The sequence below is a fragment of the Tenrec ecaudatus genome, chromosome 6 (assembly GCF_050624435.1).
Source record: "Tenrec ecaudatus isolate mTenEca1 chromosome 6, mTenEca1.hap1, whole genome shotgun sequence".
Taxonomy (NCBI): Eukaryota; Metazoa; Chordata; class Mammalia; order Afrosoricida; family Tenrecidae; genus Tenrec; species Tenrec ecaudatus.
Genome location: NC_134535.1, coordinates 174074766 through 174091183, shown reverse-complemented (window position 1 = coordinate 174091183; position 16418 = coordinate 174074766). Strand labels below are relative to the sequence as shown.

The window sequence follows — 16418 nt, the reverse complement described above, 5'->3', positions numbered from 1 at the left end:
TTTTTTGTTACTTATGTTTTACATAATTCCTTATGAATAGAAGGCAACTAGATGGAATCTATCCATTTATCTATCCATGAATACATCCTAAGTGGACAGCATGTATAGATACATTATTATTTTTTTTTAATTTAGATACATTATTTTTTAAGAGTTAAATTCAGTGATTTTGAGGTAAATTGTGGTAAGATGCATATTATCCCTTGGGCAACCATGAAGTCATAATTCGAGATAATAACATTAAAGTGTACTCAACTAAATTATGGTACAGATAAGACAGTAAATGAGGGACAAGAGAATGAAAATTGGCATGAGACAAATATAAAATAGCAAATTGGCAATTATCAATTTAATCACACCAGTAATATTAAATATGAGTGATCTAAACATCCACTCAAATGGCAGACTATCATAGTGGATTAAAAAGCAAGACTCAAATGATGAAAGAAAAAATAAAAGACTGAAGTCTGAAGTTACAAAATAAAGCAAAACTTGGGAAGAAGGGCGCGGCAACAGATTTGAATAGACAGTTCTACAATGTAAAATAAAAATGGCCAATAAGCACCGAAAATGTGCTTAACATCAACAATCTCTAGCAAAATGTCGATAGAGTGCCTAATGAGCTACCACTTCACAGTCGACAGACCAGATGTCATTAAAGGGACAGACTGTTAAGTGTTGTGAGGGATGAGCAGAAACTGGAACCTGCACACTCTGCTGGTGAGAACATACAATGACATCAGAACTAGGAAACAGTTCTCTGGTTTCCTTCATAGTTAAAACATAAACTAGATATTTACTCAATAAAAAGGAAAACATTTATTGATATGAAGTAGATACTAATGTTGATACCAATACTGTTCTTAATAGCACAAATGTGAAAACAAAATGTCTGCCAACTAGTGGGTGGGTAAACGTATATGGTTTTATACAAATTATAGAATACTTACAAAGAAATAGAAATGATAAACAGAACAGTATCTTAATGTCAAACCATTCATTGAAAAGAAGCCAGATACAACGATACATATCTTTTGAACCTACTCATATTAAATGAACTGAAAGGCAGATTTATAGGAAAGAAGACTTGTGTTGCTTAGGGTATGAGCTGGGGCAAGAAATTATTGTAAATAAGTTTAAGAAATTTTTAGCCTAATTCTAAAACTAGAGTAGTTACACAAAACCTTTGACTAGTATATTAATAAATGAATTCTAAAATATGTAAATCATACTTAAATCTGTAAACTATTTAAGTCAGTTAGATAAGATAGACAAGACTATCCATTTCAAATGGGTGTGTCTGTGTCCAGAGGAAGAACATCTAGTGGGAGAAATGGACAAATGAAAGCAAGTGGTGATTTGTATCAAGAACATATAGGGATTCCTTATATTGTAATTAGAACTTTTTTCTAAGTTAGAAATCACATTAACGTTTAATACTACAAGGGGAAAAAAGGGCCACGAATAGAATGTCTTGAGCTCCTTTAGCTATTTCTAAGTTGTCCAATGAAGACCATATAAAGCTTATTAGAAAACTGTAGGTAGTTTTAATAAAATCACTTCAAGAATATAATTTGGCTGTAAAACATGCTCTAAAATAATATTTGATTCATTTAAATAAAAATGTACCTGTAAATCCTGAAGAGCACATCCATATTCACAACAATTGAACTAAAAACCCAAGCGGGGCTTTCCTTTCAAACAAAGGGTAATTCAAAGTTCACTTTGAAGGGGGGTGAGTTTTCAGCTTCATTTTGCTTTTGATACCAAGCATAATTACAGATTCACACAGAAGTTAAGGCTTGTCATTTACTTATTGAACAAAATACCACTGTTCTGAAATGTTTCCCTAGTTCTGGTGATAGCAACATTTTAAAAATAAAATGAAAATGCCTGGCACATTTTAAAGAAATCATTTTGATTTCTGCGTCTCTACAATTCTCTAAGAGATTTTTAAAAGACCATTTTACGTCTGGTCAATCTGGACCTTACATCAATAGGGCATCCTAGTGAAGTTTCAACTCATGTGGGCAGAAATATGTAATAGTCAAATAGCACTGTTTGTTTTATCAAAGACAAAGGATACTTTTGAAAGATGCCAATAATCTTCCAACAATTTCAGCCTGCCAATTAAAATACGTGCCGGGACCCAAGGCACAGTGTTTATTCATATCAAGCTGAATAACCAATCATACAATCATTATCAGTTGCAACTTAATAACTGATTGACATTTCTCAAACGAACTGTTTTCAATCCTGATGGTTCTTTATTTTCTTGAACATATTGGCTATGCATTGTCAATTTGCACTAGGTGTCATCATGAGAATGACCAATATTGGATAAATGTGACACGAGGCTGACAAAGTGGTTCACATCCATAATCATAGTAAGGGTGGCAAAGCGTTACATAGGAGACGACAGCAATCCGACGGAAACTTTTGCAATAAAACCAAGCCTGCTTTCATCGCCAGGACAGCTATCATCTCACTTCCAGTTTCTTCCCCTCAAGAACAATTTGAATCTCTTTGGCATCCAGAGTCTCATACGTCAGTAACGCTTCTGCTAGATTCTTGTGCTCTTTTGCATGAGTCTTCAAGATATGTTTTGCTCGTTCATATGAGTCCTAAAACAGAATGCAGATAATGAAGGAAAAGGAAATATTAGGGAAACAAAAACCGGTTAACAGAATAAGAAATAAAAATGTTATGTACTCTAAAAAAATGTTCTATCTGGTATTTATATTAAAGCTTGATTCACAAGAAAAAGTTTTCCACTTCCTTCAAATGTTTTATTTTTAACTTTAAAATAAGGTTATATTTGGGGGGGAGGGGTGGGAATTAAAAAAAATAAGGTTATATTTTAAATTTTAAAACATGAATTCTCTTGGAGTGAAAACTGTTTTATAACCTACTTCTTGCTGATAGAATCCTCCTAGACAAAAGGGGTGGAGAGAGCAGCCCTTATTGGAGAGCATCACAGGGCTGACTACTACCCAACATTCGCTTACTGAGACAGGACCAAGTTTTGCTGGAATTCCTTTTTCGCTTAATGGGTTCCTGTCTGGCTCGGAGGAGGTGCAAGCACCATACTGAGGCTTTTCTCTTCACCTCTTGCTGGGCAGATTAGGGTGTTTATGCTTACATAACGACATTGAATGGTCTTCTCATTTGAACTTGGACTGCTTGATTGAGTGCTCATGGGTCCAGACCCCACATGGAGGCTCCAGCTGCCGTAAACAAACTTTCTTTATCTTTACCTACTCTACGTACTTTTTCTCCTTCCTTGAGAAAGGGTCTTTACTCTGGGGACTCCTTTCCCCAAGCCCTCTTACAAGCAAACAATAAATTCATTGCTCTAGAGTTGACTTTGACTCACAGACACCCTCTGTGTCACAGGCTCTAATCTGTATGAAAAGGAGCCCCTAAGGCTCAACAGTCAAACATCTGGCTGGTAACAGAAAGGCTGGAAGGTCGAACCCACCAACAATTTTATCTTGTAAATATAACAAAATGCCAAAAGCAAAACATAAAAGCCAACCAAGGTCAGCAGTTCAAAATCAATAAACACTCCATGGGAACAACACAGGGGCTTTCTACTCCTGTAAAGAATTATCATCTCAGAAACCTACCAGGTTTCTGAAACAAGGCCAGGCCTATCCTGTACTACAGGGTTTGTTATGATTCGGCATCAACTCAATGGCAGTAAGTCTGTCTTTTTTTTTTTTAATCAAGTAGATTTCAAGTATAAGTGTTCCAAGAGTATAAATTATTGAGTGCAGATAGCCTAGTCTTTCCTCTGAAGAGAGAGGGTGATGGGCCTGAACTCCTGGTCTCCTAGTTATCAGGCCAATGCTTACCAAACTGGGCCATCTGTGGGGCAGTTCTGCTCTGCAGTAACAATCCAGGCCTGTTCTTCCTCAGTTAGTAGTCAAAGGCAAGCCATTTGCACTTGCAGAGCATAGTGATATGTCCTTTAGGATAAAGAGAGCCTTTCCTTCTCATTGCCCCTTCCGGGTCATTACTACCTCTTGTCTTATGAGGTCTATACCATTTCCCTCCCTATCCAACCCTCTGCATTGTGACACCTAACAAATGCCATCCTAACTTCCTCATTCACTAATGGTTTTGGGCACTCAACTTGGCATTTCTTTCCATCCTATGTTCATGCCTTCATGGATGAATAACCTCCAGATCCATACAGAACACCAAGCTGATAAATTAAGCACCAGATTCACTATCTTCCAACTTGAAACCGCCATGGATTTGTCTCAAAGGCACTTCAAGTTTAAAAAGTGAAAAACAACTCATGACCTGCCTACTTCCCAAGCTACAGCCCACCTCTAGTGTTCTCTCGCTCAGTAAATGTCCAGGCCCCCGTTTGGTTGTCTGGGGCATGAGTCAGCATTACCTGCCTTCTTTCTCTACCTCGAACATCACACAAACCTATTCTACTGTAGCAGCTCTCAAACCCATCCATGTTTCTCCATTTCTACTCTCACTTCCCAATCTAAGCATCTAGTATATTATGTGGTTACCTCAGCAAGCTAAAAGTGATTTCAGTGAAGCGACTTTCACACATTTCTTTATGCCAGTTTATTTGGGACCCTAAAACTCAAAGAGAACCTTATTCCCTGGCAGCATACATGCACAATGTTGGCTAGAAAGCAAATGTTTCCAATAAGCAACAGTTTGGAAAACAAGACACAGAGACTCAATAAATAATGCCCTCCATTTTAATTATCTCATGATTTTGAAGCTAAAGTAGAATTGAATTCTTTTAGTCACAAAAATAAACTGTTCTTAGTCACAGACAGCCTAATATTCAGTTCATGACCAGAAGTTTTCTAGCAACATATTTAAGTCATGCTTAGAATGGTGCTCCTATTTTCTTTTTCATATAGAATAGCATTTGTAGGCATGGCAAGACTTCATTTATTATCATTCTATCTAAAAAAATGAAAAAGACAACCAAAATATTATCATTACCCTTAGAAGTATCCTTATTTCTTGTTCAATAGCAGATTGGGTTTCTGGACTCAGTTTCCCTGTATCATTACAGGTCATAACTCCAAGCTAAAATCAAAGGGAAGAAAGCATTCAAAAGAAAATCCAAAGGAACTAGTAGAAATAACAGAAAAAGAACTTTGCTACACATAAGGAAACAGATACTATGGGAGCAAAGAGGAAATACAATAAAAAATGCATGCCGTAATCATCAATCTTCTGAAAGGATAAAGGCTAAAAAATTTAAAAAGTTAAAAATATGGCAAGACAGCCAGGTCCTGAGGAGCATCTTAGAAAGTTTTGAAAGGTCTTCACAGTTCAGAGTACTAGATGGAATTATAGAAAATATGGAACATGAAGTATAAGAAGCAGAGCTTAGCCACTAGGTTCTTTCCTAGGAGAAAACTAAAGAATTCATTATCATTGGTTAGCTCATAAGATAAGCTAGACATTTTTGATACTTAGAAAATAACGTTTAGCATGTTTAGAATGCATTCCCTCAAATCTATCCTATCATATAACCTCCTCTCTGGGAGATGGGCAACAGCAAAGTGGGTGAAGGGAGACACCAGGCAGTGTAAGATAGCATAAAACAATAATTTATAAATTATTAAGGGTTCATGGGGGAGGGGGGAGCAGGGAGGGAGGGGGAGGGAAAGAAAAAAATTAGCTAATTCCAGGAACCCGAACGGAAGGCGAATTTTGAGGATGAGGGCAACGAATGTATAAGGGTGCTTTACACAACTGATGTATGGATTGTTATAAGGGTTGTATGAGCCCCAATAAAATGGTAAAAAAAAAATCTATCTGAAATGAGACAAAGGAAAAAAGTTCTGTAGGAGAAAAAGGTTTGTTAGAAACCCTTTCTAACAAAACGGCATCAAACTATAAATATAACAATTAAAATTAGCTTACCTTTTCACTCATTCCAAATCTGGTAACCATCCGTTTTGCTATTTTAGTTGCATTATCAAAATCACTGGAAGCCCCTAAAATATGAAAATATACAAACTATTCAGGTTTTTAACATTTTAACCAGCAAATTCAATTTGAACCAAAGCCTTTTTGACAGTGCACCTGTTGTAATGTGGTCAGTTCCAAATATAAGCTCCTCTGCCACTCTTCCTCCCATACTGACGTCCATCTGTGCAAGTAGCTGGGCTCTTGTTTCATTCCATCTGTCATTTTCAGGCAAGAGGGACACCTAGATCATCCAAAAAACCACCCAAATTAACCAAAAGGACAAAATCGAGTATGGTTCTGAAACAGATTAAAAAATGTTAATTCTCGTTTGGGGCCACACTGCTGTACTAAATGCCATGACGCTAAAATCTACAAGGCAATTAACAGTGATGGCCATCTTGTAACTCATGACAAAACCAGCAGTTGAGAACGTAAGAAAAGTTGACTTTACAAATAATCCCTATATATATTCTCAGTTGTTCAGTAATGTTAACCAGGTCTACACTAGGAACGATCTATGAGAAGGCAGTCGGTACTACATGTGAAAATTCCATAGGAAAATGACTGACCTAATCACTACGACACGCCATCTTTTCTTGTAGGGAGAGAAGCAATTAGATATTTAAAAACTAGTTTCTGTCAGTCCTGCACCAAATTTTACAATATACCATAAACATACAACAGAATTAAAGTAAAAAAAACCAACAAATTTCTTCTAGATAGAAAAATATCATTAATGTCTCTGATTATGGAAATAGGCATATCAAAAACTTTCAAAAAGTATGCCCAATTTCTTTAAAAAGGGTTTTCATTAATAATTCCCCACATGAGTGACGATTGCTATAGTTGCAGTTCCTATCCTTGGTCTTTTTAAAAGCAAAGAAGAAATCCAAAGACACTCACGTGTCCAAGTGTTGGGCCCCGTGGCATGATTGTAGCTTTGTTGATAGGCATTGCATCTTTAGTGTAATATGCAATAATAGCGTGGCCAGATTCATGATATGCTGTGATGGTTTTGTTTTTGTTATCAATCTCCACACTTCTACGCTCAGGACCTGATGATAAAAATTTGAAAAAAATTCAATGAATATAATCCGAATATGAACATGAATATCATTATGAACCTGTTTTAGTGTCAGTCTGAACTTTAATAGGAGAACAAAATTCATCATTCTTATATCAGTAATATCAGAGAACCTATCCATACCTTTCCATAAGCTAACTGTAATCACAATTTGAATATATTTGCTCTGTAAAGTGACATGGTTATCTTCAAGAATATATTTTCATGTTCCTGTACCTTGCTATTTTACTGTTCTCTTTCTCCAGCTAGAAGATTTATGTTCAAAGACAAAGCTACTGAATGTTATAAATCTGAATTCTACACTATTGAAAGATGAGTACTACGAGTAAAATAAAACAATGCCTAATGCTTACTACTGTTTGACTTTCAAACTGAGAACATGGATAAGTATTCATTACACACCTTGAATATTTGGATAGTAAAGTTTTAGAGTAAGAGTATATTCAACAGAGCCACAGGTTTCAGCTACCTGAACAGACAGAACATTTGCAAGAAAATATGATCAAGGTAGACAAAACAAAAATAAAGAAAAAAACATACCCATTAGAATTTTATCTTTAGAAAACTCTAGTTCCTTCATAGTAACCATGTCTTTCCCATCAACAGCTGCTTTCAATGCAGCTTGGTTCACAAGATTCTCCAATTCCGCTCCAGAAAAGCCAACAGTACCTCGAGCTATGATTTCCGGATCAACAGCTATATAGAAAGGGAAAACAAAGACAACAGAATCCAAATTGAGTTTTTTTTCCCTTTTTTGGTAAAAAAGTGTAAAAGAATTAATACTTGATTCCTAATGATACAGATTTTCATCAAATAAAGAAGTCACAATCCAACAGAAAAAGGAACACAACTATTCTGAAATATAATTTTAAAGCTCAACAATAAATTTAATTCACTAAAATCCTCAGGAGTGTGAAAGCCAATTAAATAGCTGTGTAAAAAACAAAGAAATGTAGCAGATGCCCAAATATGAATAATAGACTTTTAAATTTGGGTTTATTCAATTTTTAAGGCTATTAGACTAATCATAAACTGGAAAACAAAATTCACAGATACTATTTTGCTCCATGAATGTAGGTTGATGAAAGCTCCCCTTTAAGACTAGCACAATCGAAATCTGGTCTCTGGATGTCCTCAGTCATCTGTGAGAACATTGACTAAAGTGGGTCCACCACATTCGTTTTTGCCTCCATTGGCTCCAAACTGGTGACACCAACACTGTTTTTTTCTGGTGCATTTTCTTCTATTTTAAGCACTTCTTAAAAAATACTTTTAGTGGGGGCAGGGTAGAGGGGAAAAACAAACAAAAATACTTTTAGGTATATTTATCTTGAACTATGTGATCTATTTGAAGTAAGAAAAGCTTGCCTTGGAACTAAGGTACAAGTGGATAGAATCTTATGGGTATAAAATAACAGAATGGATTTTAAAAAGATTGTACGTAAACTCACATTTTAAAACATTTATCAACTAATATAGGTCTTTTATAAAGTAAACATGTGTATATTATAAAATTTGACTTACATTGATCAAACTTTATTTTATTGAGATACCATTTCAAAATTTCAGTTCGACCTCTCACGTCTGGCCTGGGAACTGTAACTTGCATGTCAAAACGACCAGGACGGATCAGGGCACTACAGAAAGCACACACACACACAAACAAATACAAATTAACAAACTGGCCTATTTTAACTGAAGTTCAAGCTAAACAGGAAGGATGAACTCTATTAATTAAGAGGTAGTGCTATTAAGACAGTAAGTCGCAGCCAGAGACTACACTGACACCCATGTGTCTGTCATGGGGAGGTTTCTGTGCTGCTCTGATGTTGAACACATTGCAGCGGATCTGCAAGACTGAACTTGTTGTGCATGGGGGTCACCGTAAGTCAGGAGATGATTCAACAGCAGCGAACAACAAGCATAAAAGGGGGCTTGAAATATAAATGTTCACAGAATGTTTTTCAAAAGATGGTTCAAATAACAGTCACTATAGTAACCTGAAGGCAAAACAAAGAATAACATAAATCTGTTTGCATCTATGTCACACACACTTTCAAAAGCAAAAGGATGCCAAGGGGTCTGTGAAGAAACAAAAAGGTTAACAGTGGTTTTATTCGGAGAGCTAAGGTGGCCTGGTGCTGCAGCTGTTAAAGTGGTACTTGGATACTTTTCAACTGGTCAGCAGTTTAAACCCAACAGCTGCTCTGTGGGATACAGATGCGTTAGTTGACTTCAGTAAAGGTTATGACATTGGACACCCTACAGGGTTGCTTTGAGTCAGAATTAACATTCTTTGTTTCGCTTATTTTTGTTCTCCGTGACCATCTTGGCTGTGAAGTACAGAATATTGGATTAGAATTTTAGGTAAAGACAATGTGATTAGATATAAGTACGCACAATTTATTGTCCTATAACAAAATAATAGAATTTAAATACACCTTTTAATAACACAAAACTTCATTTTTAAAATGGTCTCTACTGAAAATAAATCTCTGGACTACGTAAATTATGAGTCTTTAAAATGTTAAAAAATGTTTTAGACTATTTACCCATTTAATGTGTATAACTCTGAAATTACATTATGCTGTGCAAGCATTATCACAATCTAATTTTACAATATTTTCATCACCCCAAAACTCTCCACTAACATTCACTATTTTCTCCAGCCTCTGACAACCACTCATATACTGTCTGTCTCTATTAATTTGCCTTTTTCTGGACATTTCATACTAATGGAATCCTAAGTGACTCTTCTGGGATTGATTCTTACCGTATTATTTGCAAGTTACACACACACTGTTAGCATATACCAGTACTTCACCAAAATCTTTTAGTACTTACTTATCTAATGCCTCCGGGAAATTCGTGGCTCCTATGATGATAACACCTTCATTGGGTTTAAAACTATTAAAATAAAAATAAAGAGTTCCTCTTTTCAATTGCTAATAAGTACAATTATGCAAACACACACACTCTACACACAATTGTTTATCATTAACCCTCACAATAGTCAAGAATAGTTCCAAACAAAGTAACCTCTAATTGTTATTTTTAATTAAAAAAATTTTTTTGTCTTCTAATTGTTTTTTAGAAAAAAAAACTTGGTCACAATCAATCAAGAAACCAGCCTTGCAGCTCATACTTTCCTTTGGAAGCGCCGACTTCACATATAAAGCTTGTGCATAACGGAAAATAAAGTGTGTGTGACTAATCTCTGGAAAATTATTTTTAAGTCTACAGCTAAAACTTTTGGCTCCTAGTTATTTAGTTATAGAACCTTAAAGGAGCTTATAATATTTGTACTCCTTCAAATCAACCTTGCCATTTGCCTTTAATATTATGCAGTAGTCACAAACTATGAAGGAGCCATTGTCCTCTCTTTTGTTACTTCTTCAGATATACTAACTTCAGCTTGAATTGTTGCTGGGAATGTATATGTAACACAATAAATGAGATCAATAGTATCGTGTATTAAATTGTGTCCCTCAAAAATATGTTTTAAGGGGAAAAAAGAGAAGCTGACACCAAGGGCTTAAGCAGAAAGAAAATGTTTTGGAAATGATGATGGCAACACATATACAAAAGTGCTTGATACAAATGATGTATGGGTTGTTTTAAGACCTGTAAGAGCCCCGAATAAAATGATTAAAATAAAATGGATTGTCTTTGCTATGTGATTACGGCAGGATTAGTGTACTGTATATTGAGTGTGTTTCTTTTGATGTATTAGTGATATAAAGAAGGAACAAAAGCAGAGCAGAGATGAAAGAGAGATATCAGGTAACATGAATATCACTCAAAGACACATGCTTTTTCCTCCAGAGCCAGCAGACAGAAAATCTTCCTCCCTAAAACTGGTCCCTATCCTTGATAGCACATTGGTTTTATATTTGCTACTATCCACAAGGGCAGACATTAGAATGAACCAGCTTCTCTACAAGAGAAAGATGAGGCATTTTGCTCTCATAAATATTTCCAGCTTCAGAAACCTTCAGGGGCAATTCTATTGTCCACAATTCTGACTATGAGTCAGAATTCACACGATGGCAATGAGTTCCTTTTTTGTTTTTTTTTCTTCCAGAGATTCTTAAGCAATGAGAAAATGCATTTCTAATTATTAAATTCATTTACTTGTAGTATTTCCGTTATTTAGCAGCACTAAATAATTCTGGATGGATTGTACTACCAAAAGACTGGGGTGGCACAGATAGCTAACTTGTTGTCTTGGCTTTGGAACTGAGTGAATGTTGGGCGTTCAGGCTCTCAATAGTAAACACCTCACTTGCCTTGGAGAAACGGACGTGTCAAAGGCAATGTGCGAAGGGCTCAGGAGGTGAGGGGAGCTCTAGGGAAAGTCTGCATCATCTCGGAGAACACACAGGGGACAATGACCAGCTGGACCACAAACACGGCCATCAAATGTGCTTCTCGTGAAGACTTTACCAAATGAGAACATAAACATCCGGGAAATTGTGTTATACAAACTAAGGGCCTCTATCCTAGAATTTTCAACAAGGATGTGGCTCCACAATCTGCTGTTAAGGCCATGACGGATGCACCTAAGCATCACAGTGAAACCCTTCCGTTTCGAATAAACACCACACATCGAAGGAAAGAACTCTCGCTATCTCTTGGAATTCTAAAGACAGGGAAAAGGTCATAAGAGCCACAGCTCCTGACTTTCAAGGAAAAAAAAGGACCATGCCTGGAGCAACCTGGAAATCAAAGGAACTAGAGGATAGAGCATGGAAGGAGGACTTCTGAGTTTTAAAAGGCGGTGCCATGGCATCTTGGATCTCTAAAGGTTGAGATACAACCTAAGTTCTAAAGGTGAGGGGGAGAGGGGATTGTGGGTTGCAGTTAAAGTATGCCAAGGGCAATGAACTGCAGCCCATATCTGAGAGAGCACATGCCCTCTGTCCCTGTAAGCAGAGTAGTGACTGGCAAAGATGTGAAGCCACAAGGAAACTGCCATCAGCCGAACCTCAGCAGAGACAGGCCCTCCCTTCAGACTGGCAAAAAGAAACGCCTTTTCCCCTAGAGTAAGGTAGCATCCGAAATCTAGAAACCAGTCTTTCTCAAGTGTGAAAAAATATGTGCAGCACTGGAGAACTAAGATGAGGGATAAATGGCACAAATTAAATAAGAGGAGCACATCAAGTACTAAAGTAGCTATGGAAACAGCAAAATACTGAGAAAAAATTTTTGATTTCTTGTCGGATAGACTCCTGAAAACATGCATTCCACCCCCCAACATCTAGATCGTAATTAAATGCTCTACTGCACAATATCAGATTAACATGTACCAAATGCTGAGAGGTAGTTTCTATTAATTCTAAAGGTTACATTACGGTAAACCTTTACTTGTAAAAATATGACCAAATCCTACAGATAAAGGAATACTGTCAATTACCCATCCATTTCAGCAAGAAGTTGATTTATAGTCTGCCTTGAATATGGATGCATTGGAGATTCAATTCTCTTCCCACCAACAGAATCTAATTCATCGATAAATATAACACAAGGAGCATTTGCTTTTGCTTCCCCTAAGAAAACAGAAAATATTCAAATAAGAAATAAACATTAACTAAACAAAGCATACAATAGAGGTGACTTATAAAAAAAATTAAATCAAAGAAACCCCCATTCATTTTTAGTTTATCTAAGAAAGCATAACTAAAAACAAACTAACAATAGTTAAACCCCAAAGAGAATGACATAAAATAAAAACAGTTTTTAGCTGCGCAAATTCCAGTTAAGTTTGAGGCCAATTACTCCTGAGTTACATACTACAGACCTGATGACGAACGTGAAAAGCACGAACCTTGGTATCAGCCTCCAGCCTCATAGAACACTTCCCCTAGCATCACTTATTTTTATCTGGAGAAGTAGTACAGGTCTGTTCTAGACCAAATAGTAAATTATTTAAAACCCAAGTCCTCCAATGGCCATTTCAACCACCTATCAATCATAAACAATTAAAAATGGCTAAGAAATCTTGTCCTTTGAAGTTTAACAAAATCTAGATTTTTTAAAAAAGATATTAAAACATACTAAAAAGATTTCTGATACGACTGGCTCCCACACCCACGAACATCTCATCAAATTCTGATCCAGAAGCATAATAGAAAGGAACATCAGCTTCTCCGGCCACAGCTCGGGCAAGAAGTGTCTTTCCAGTCCCTGGTGGTCCAACTAGAAGAATTCCTAAAATAAAAAGTAAATAACATTTCAATAGAAGAAAATAAAATCCTAGCATATCAATCTATAAGATAAATAACGTGTTTAAACACATATTAAGGACTAATATTCAATAACAGAGCTTGTTTATCCCTGCTAATGATTCATCCCAAATCTTCTCCATGAGTTCCTTTGCCATTTACATATTGTTTATGCAAGATAAGGCCAGGGAAAAATTTGAGACAAATGACTACAAACCCCATGTATCATTACACAACTAAGATAAAGTTCACATATAGAGATTTAGAGTCAAAACAACCAACCAAATGCAACACAAGAAAACAAAAACAGGCATCAAAAAACTCAAGGACAGATGTGAGAATGAGTCTATGCCTCCTGCAGCTCAGGAACATCTCAAGAACAGATATGAGACGAGCGTTGAGCATGACTGACAGAAGACCTGATGAGCCGTGGGAGCACATCAATGTTATCATTCACAAAGACAGCAAAAATTCACCCAAAAAACAGCAAAGACAGGTCAAAGTGGATGCCTGATGAGACTCTGACACTTGCTCTTAATCATAGCGTAGCTAAAGCAAATGGAAAAAATACAGAAGTCAAAGAGATGAATAGAAAATTTCATAGGGCACCTCAAAAAGACAAAGTCAAATATAACAAAATGTGGAAAGACCTACAGTTAGAAAACTAAAAAGGAAGAACATATTTAGGGCATCTTAAAATGAAAGAACTCAAGAAAACCCAAGCCTCGAGGTGCAATATTGAAAGATTCTATGGACAAAATGTTACATGATAATAGGAGGCATCAAAAGATACAAAGGACATATGTTCAAATGTGCTTGATACAAGTGATCTATGGATTGTTATCAGAGCTGTAAGAGCCCCCAATAAAATTTCTTAAAATTAAACACACACACACACATTTATATAAATTAGGATACACAGTCACTATACCAGACAGAACTAGTTGACATTCCACCATTTCAGGAGGGAGCATATGAGCAAGGGTCAATAGTAGTGAAAGAATTTCAAGCAGCGTGGAAAGCTTAACCAAAAGCAAGGGGGCTCCAGGAATTCATGGAATGTCTATGGAAATGCTTCAGCAAGCTGATGAAGCACAGGAAGCACTTACTCATCTGTGCCAGGATATGTGGAAGACAGCTACTTGGCCAACTGACTGGACAGGATCTTTATTTGTACCCCATTCATAACATTTGTGCATTCTGTTAGGCTACCCAACTAAAAAAACCCTCACTGCCACTGAGTCAATGCTGACTTACAGTAACCCTGTGTGTTTCTGAGACTGTACCTGTTTATGGGAGCAGAAAGCCTAGGTTTTCTCCTGCAGAGCTGCTGGTGGTTTCGAACTGCCGACCATGTGGACAGCGGCCCAATGTATAACCACTACACCATCAGGGCTCCTTGTAGGTTACCCAACAGAATGTTCAAATTATACAATAGCACTGATATTACATATAAGTAAAATTCTGCTGAATATCATCTGTGGCAGTTACATACTCTGTCAACTCGTGAAGGGGTAGAGTCTAGCCTGTCAGTCAGGTCATAGCCAATGAGGCCTCTCTGTGGGAGCATGGCCTCCTCCTGAGGATTCTGAGAGTTCTTCTTCCCTAGAGGTGAGCCACAGTTCTCTTATCTGCTCGACATTCCTGCTGGTAAAACAAATGGAGCTGTGCTGAGGACAGCCAGAGCCTTGAAGCTGGAGGAGCCATGTGGAGACCCACGCGACTTTCCGCTTACTGGCCTGTGATCTTCTTGCACTCAGTGTCATTGCATGTATTGTGTGAGTCTGAAGAGGTATTTATAGACTGGTATTAGACATACGGGCTAATATCAGACTGCAAATTTGATCTGGACTGGGACATTTCTTAATATAAAATTACTCTTTGATATAAAGTTCTCTATTACACACGTGAGTATCTATGAATTTGTTTCTCTAGTCAACCCAGACTAACACATCCAACAATGGTTGCAGCAGTACATTGACACAGAGTTGTCAGAGGTTCAGAATGAATTCAGAAAAGAACGTGGGACAAAAGATATCACTGTTGATGTCAGAGGGACCTTAGTTGAAAGCAGATAAAACAGAAAAGCTGTTTCTTTGTTTTAATGATTATTACAAGGCATTGAACTGTGTGGATCATAATAAACCACGGATAACCTTGAGAAGAATAGAAATTCCAGAACACTTCACTGTGCTCATACAAAACTTGTACATGGATCAACAGGCAATTGTGCAAACAGAACAAAGGACTACTGCATGATTTTAAGTCAGGAAAGGTGTGTGACAGGGTTGAATTCCCCCATCATACATATTCAATGTGTATTCTGAGCAAATAATCAGAGAAGCTGGATAATATGAGGAAGGCTATCTGTCATCAGGATTGGAGGAAGGCTTATTAACACCCCGTGACCTGAAGATGACACAACCCTCCTTGCTGAAAAGGAGGAATTGAAGCATTTGCTGAAGATCACGGACTGCAGCCTTCAGTATGGATGACAACTCAATGTAAAGGAGGCCCAAATCCTCACACCTGGACCAACAGGTAATATCCTAAGTGGAGAAGAGGAGGAAGCTGTCTAGGATTTCATCTTGCTTGTTAGCTTCACAATCCATGCTCATGGAAGCAATAGCCACGAGAAGAAGTGTTGCATTAGGTAAATCTGCCACAGAACTTCAGAGTACTGAAATTCAAGAGTACTTTGAGGATTAAGGTGCACCTGACCTAAGAAATGGTATTTTCAATTGTCTTATGTGCACATGAAATTAGCCACTGAAGAGAGAAGACTGATGAACTGATGCACTTGAATTGTGGTGCTGGAGAAGAATACTGACAGCGCCATGGACTGCTGAGAGGAAGCGATCCACCTTGGAAGATGTGAGGCTGGCGAGTTCCTCAGGGGCATGGATCCCAAGGTCTCATCTTACATATTCTGGACATATCAGGGGACTAAGCCCTGGAGGACATCATGCTCGCTAAATAGCAGGGTACCAAAAAGCAGGAAGGCCCTCAAGGAGATGGACTGACATCATGTTTGCAACAGTGGGTCCAGCACAGGAACAACTGTAAGGATGGTGTACTACCAGGCACTGTTGTGTAGTATGTAAGGTCTGAACCAATCTGATGGCACTTAACAACAACAGGGA

At 37.2% G+C, this 16418-nt stretch overlaps 1 protein-coding gene and 1 pseudogene across 1 annotated transcript in view; one reads left to right on the top strand and one right to left on the bottom strand.

The window, feature by feature from the left end:
* Positions 1-322: 322 nt before the first annotated feature.
* YME1L1 (YME1 like 1 ATPase) overlaps positions 323-16418 on the bottom strand; it is a 50345-nt gene continuing 34249 nt past the window's right edge. The window contains exons 10-19 of the mRNA XM_075552551.1: positions 13109-13261; positions 12468-12600; positions 9896-9958; positions 8576-8688; positions 7592-7747; positions 6871-7022; positions 6082-6208; positions 5920-5993; positions 4987-5073; positions 323-2624 (exon numbers count right to left, since the gene is read on the bottom strand). Coding sequence (XP_075408666.1) covers positions 2481-2624; positions 4987-5073; positions 5920-5993; positions 6082-6208; positions 6871-7022; positions 7592-7747; positions 8576-8688; positions 9896-9958; positions 12468-12600; positions 13109-13261 — 1202 coding nt within the window. The 3' untranslated portion in view covers positions 323-2480. The remainder of the gene's footprint in view (positions 2625-4986; positions 5074-5919; positions 5994-6081; positions 6209-6870; positions 7023-7591; positions 7748-8575; positions 8689-9895; positions 9959-12467; positions 12601-13108; positions 13262-16418) is intronic.
* Positions 2884-3002, top strand: LOC142452229 (small Cajal body-specific RNA 4; annotated as a pseudogene).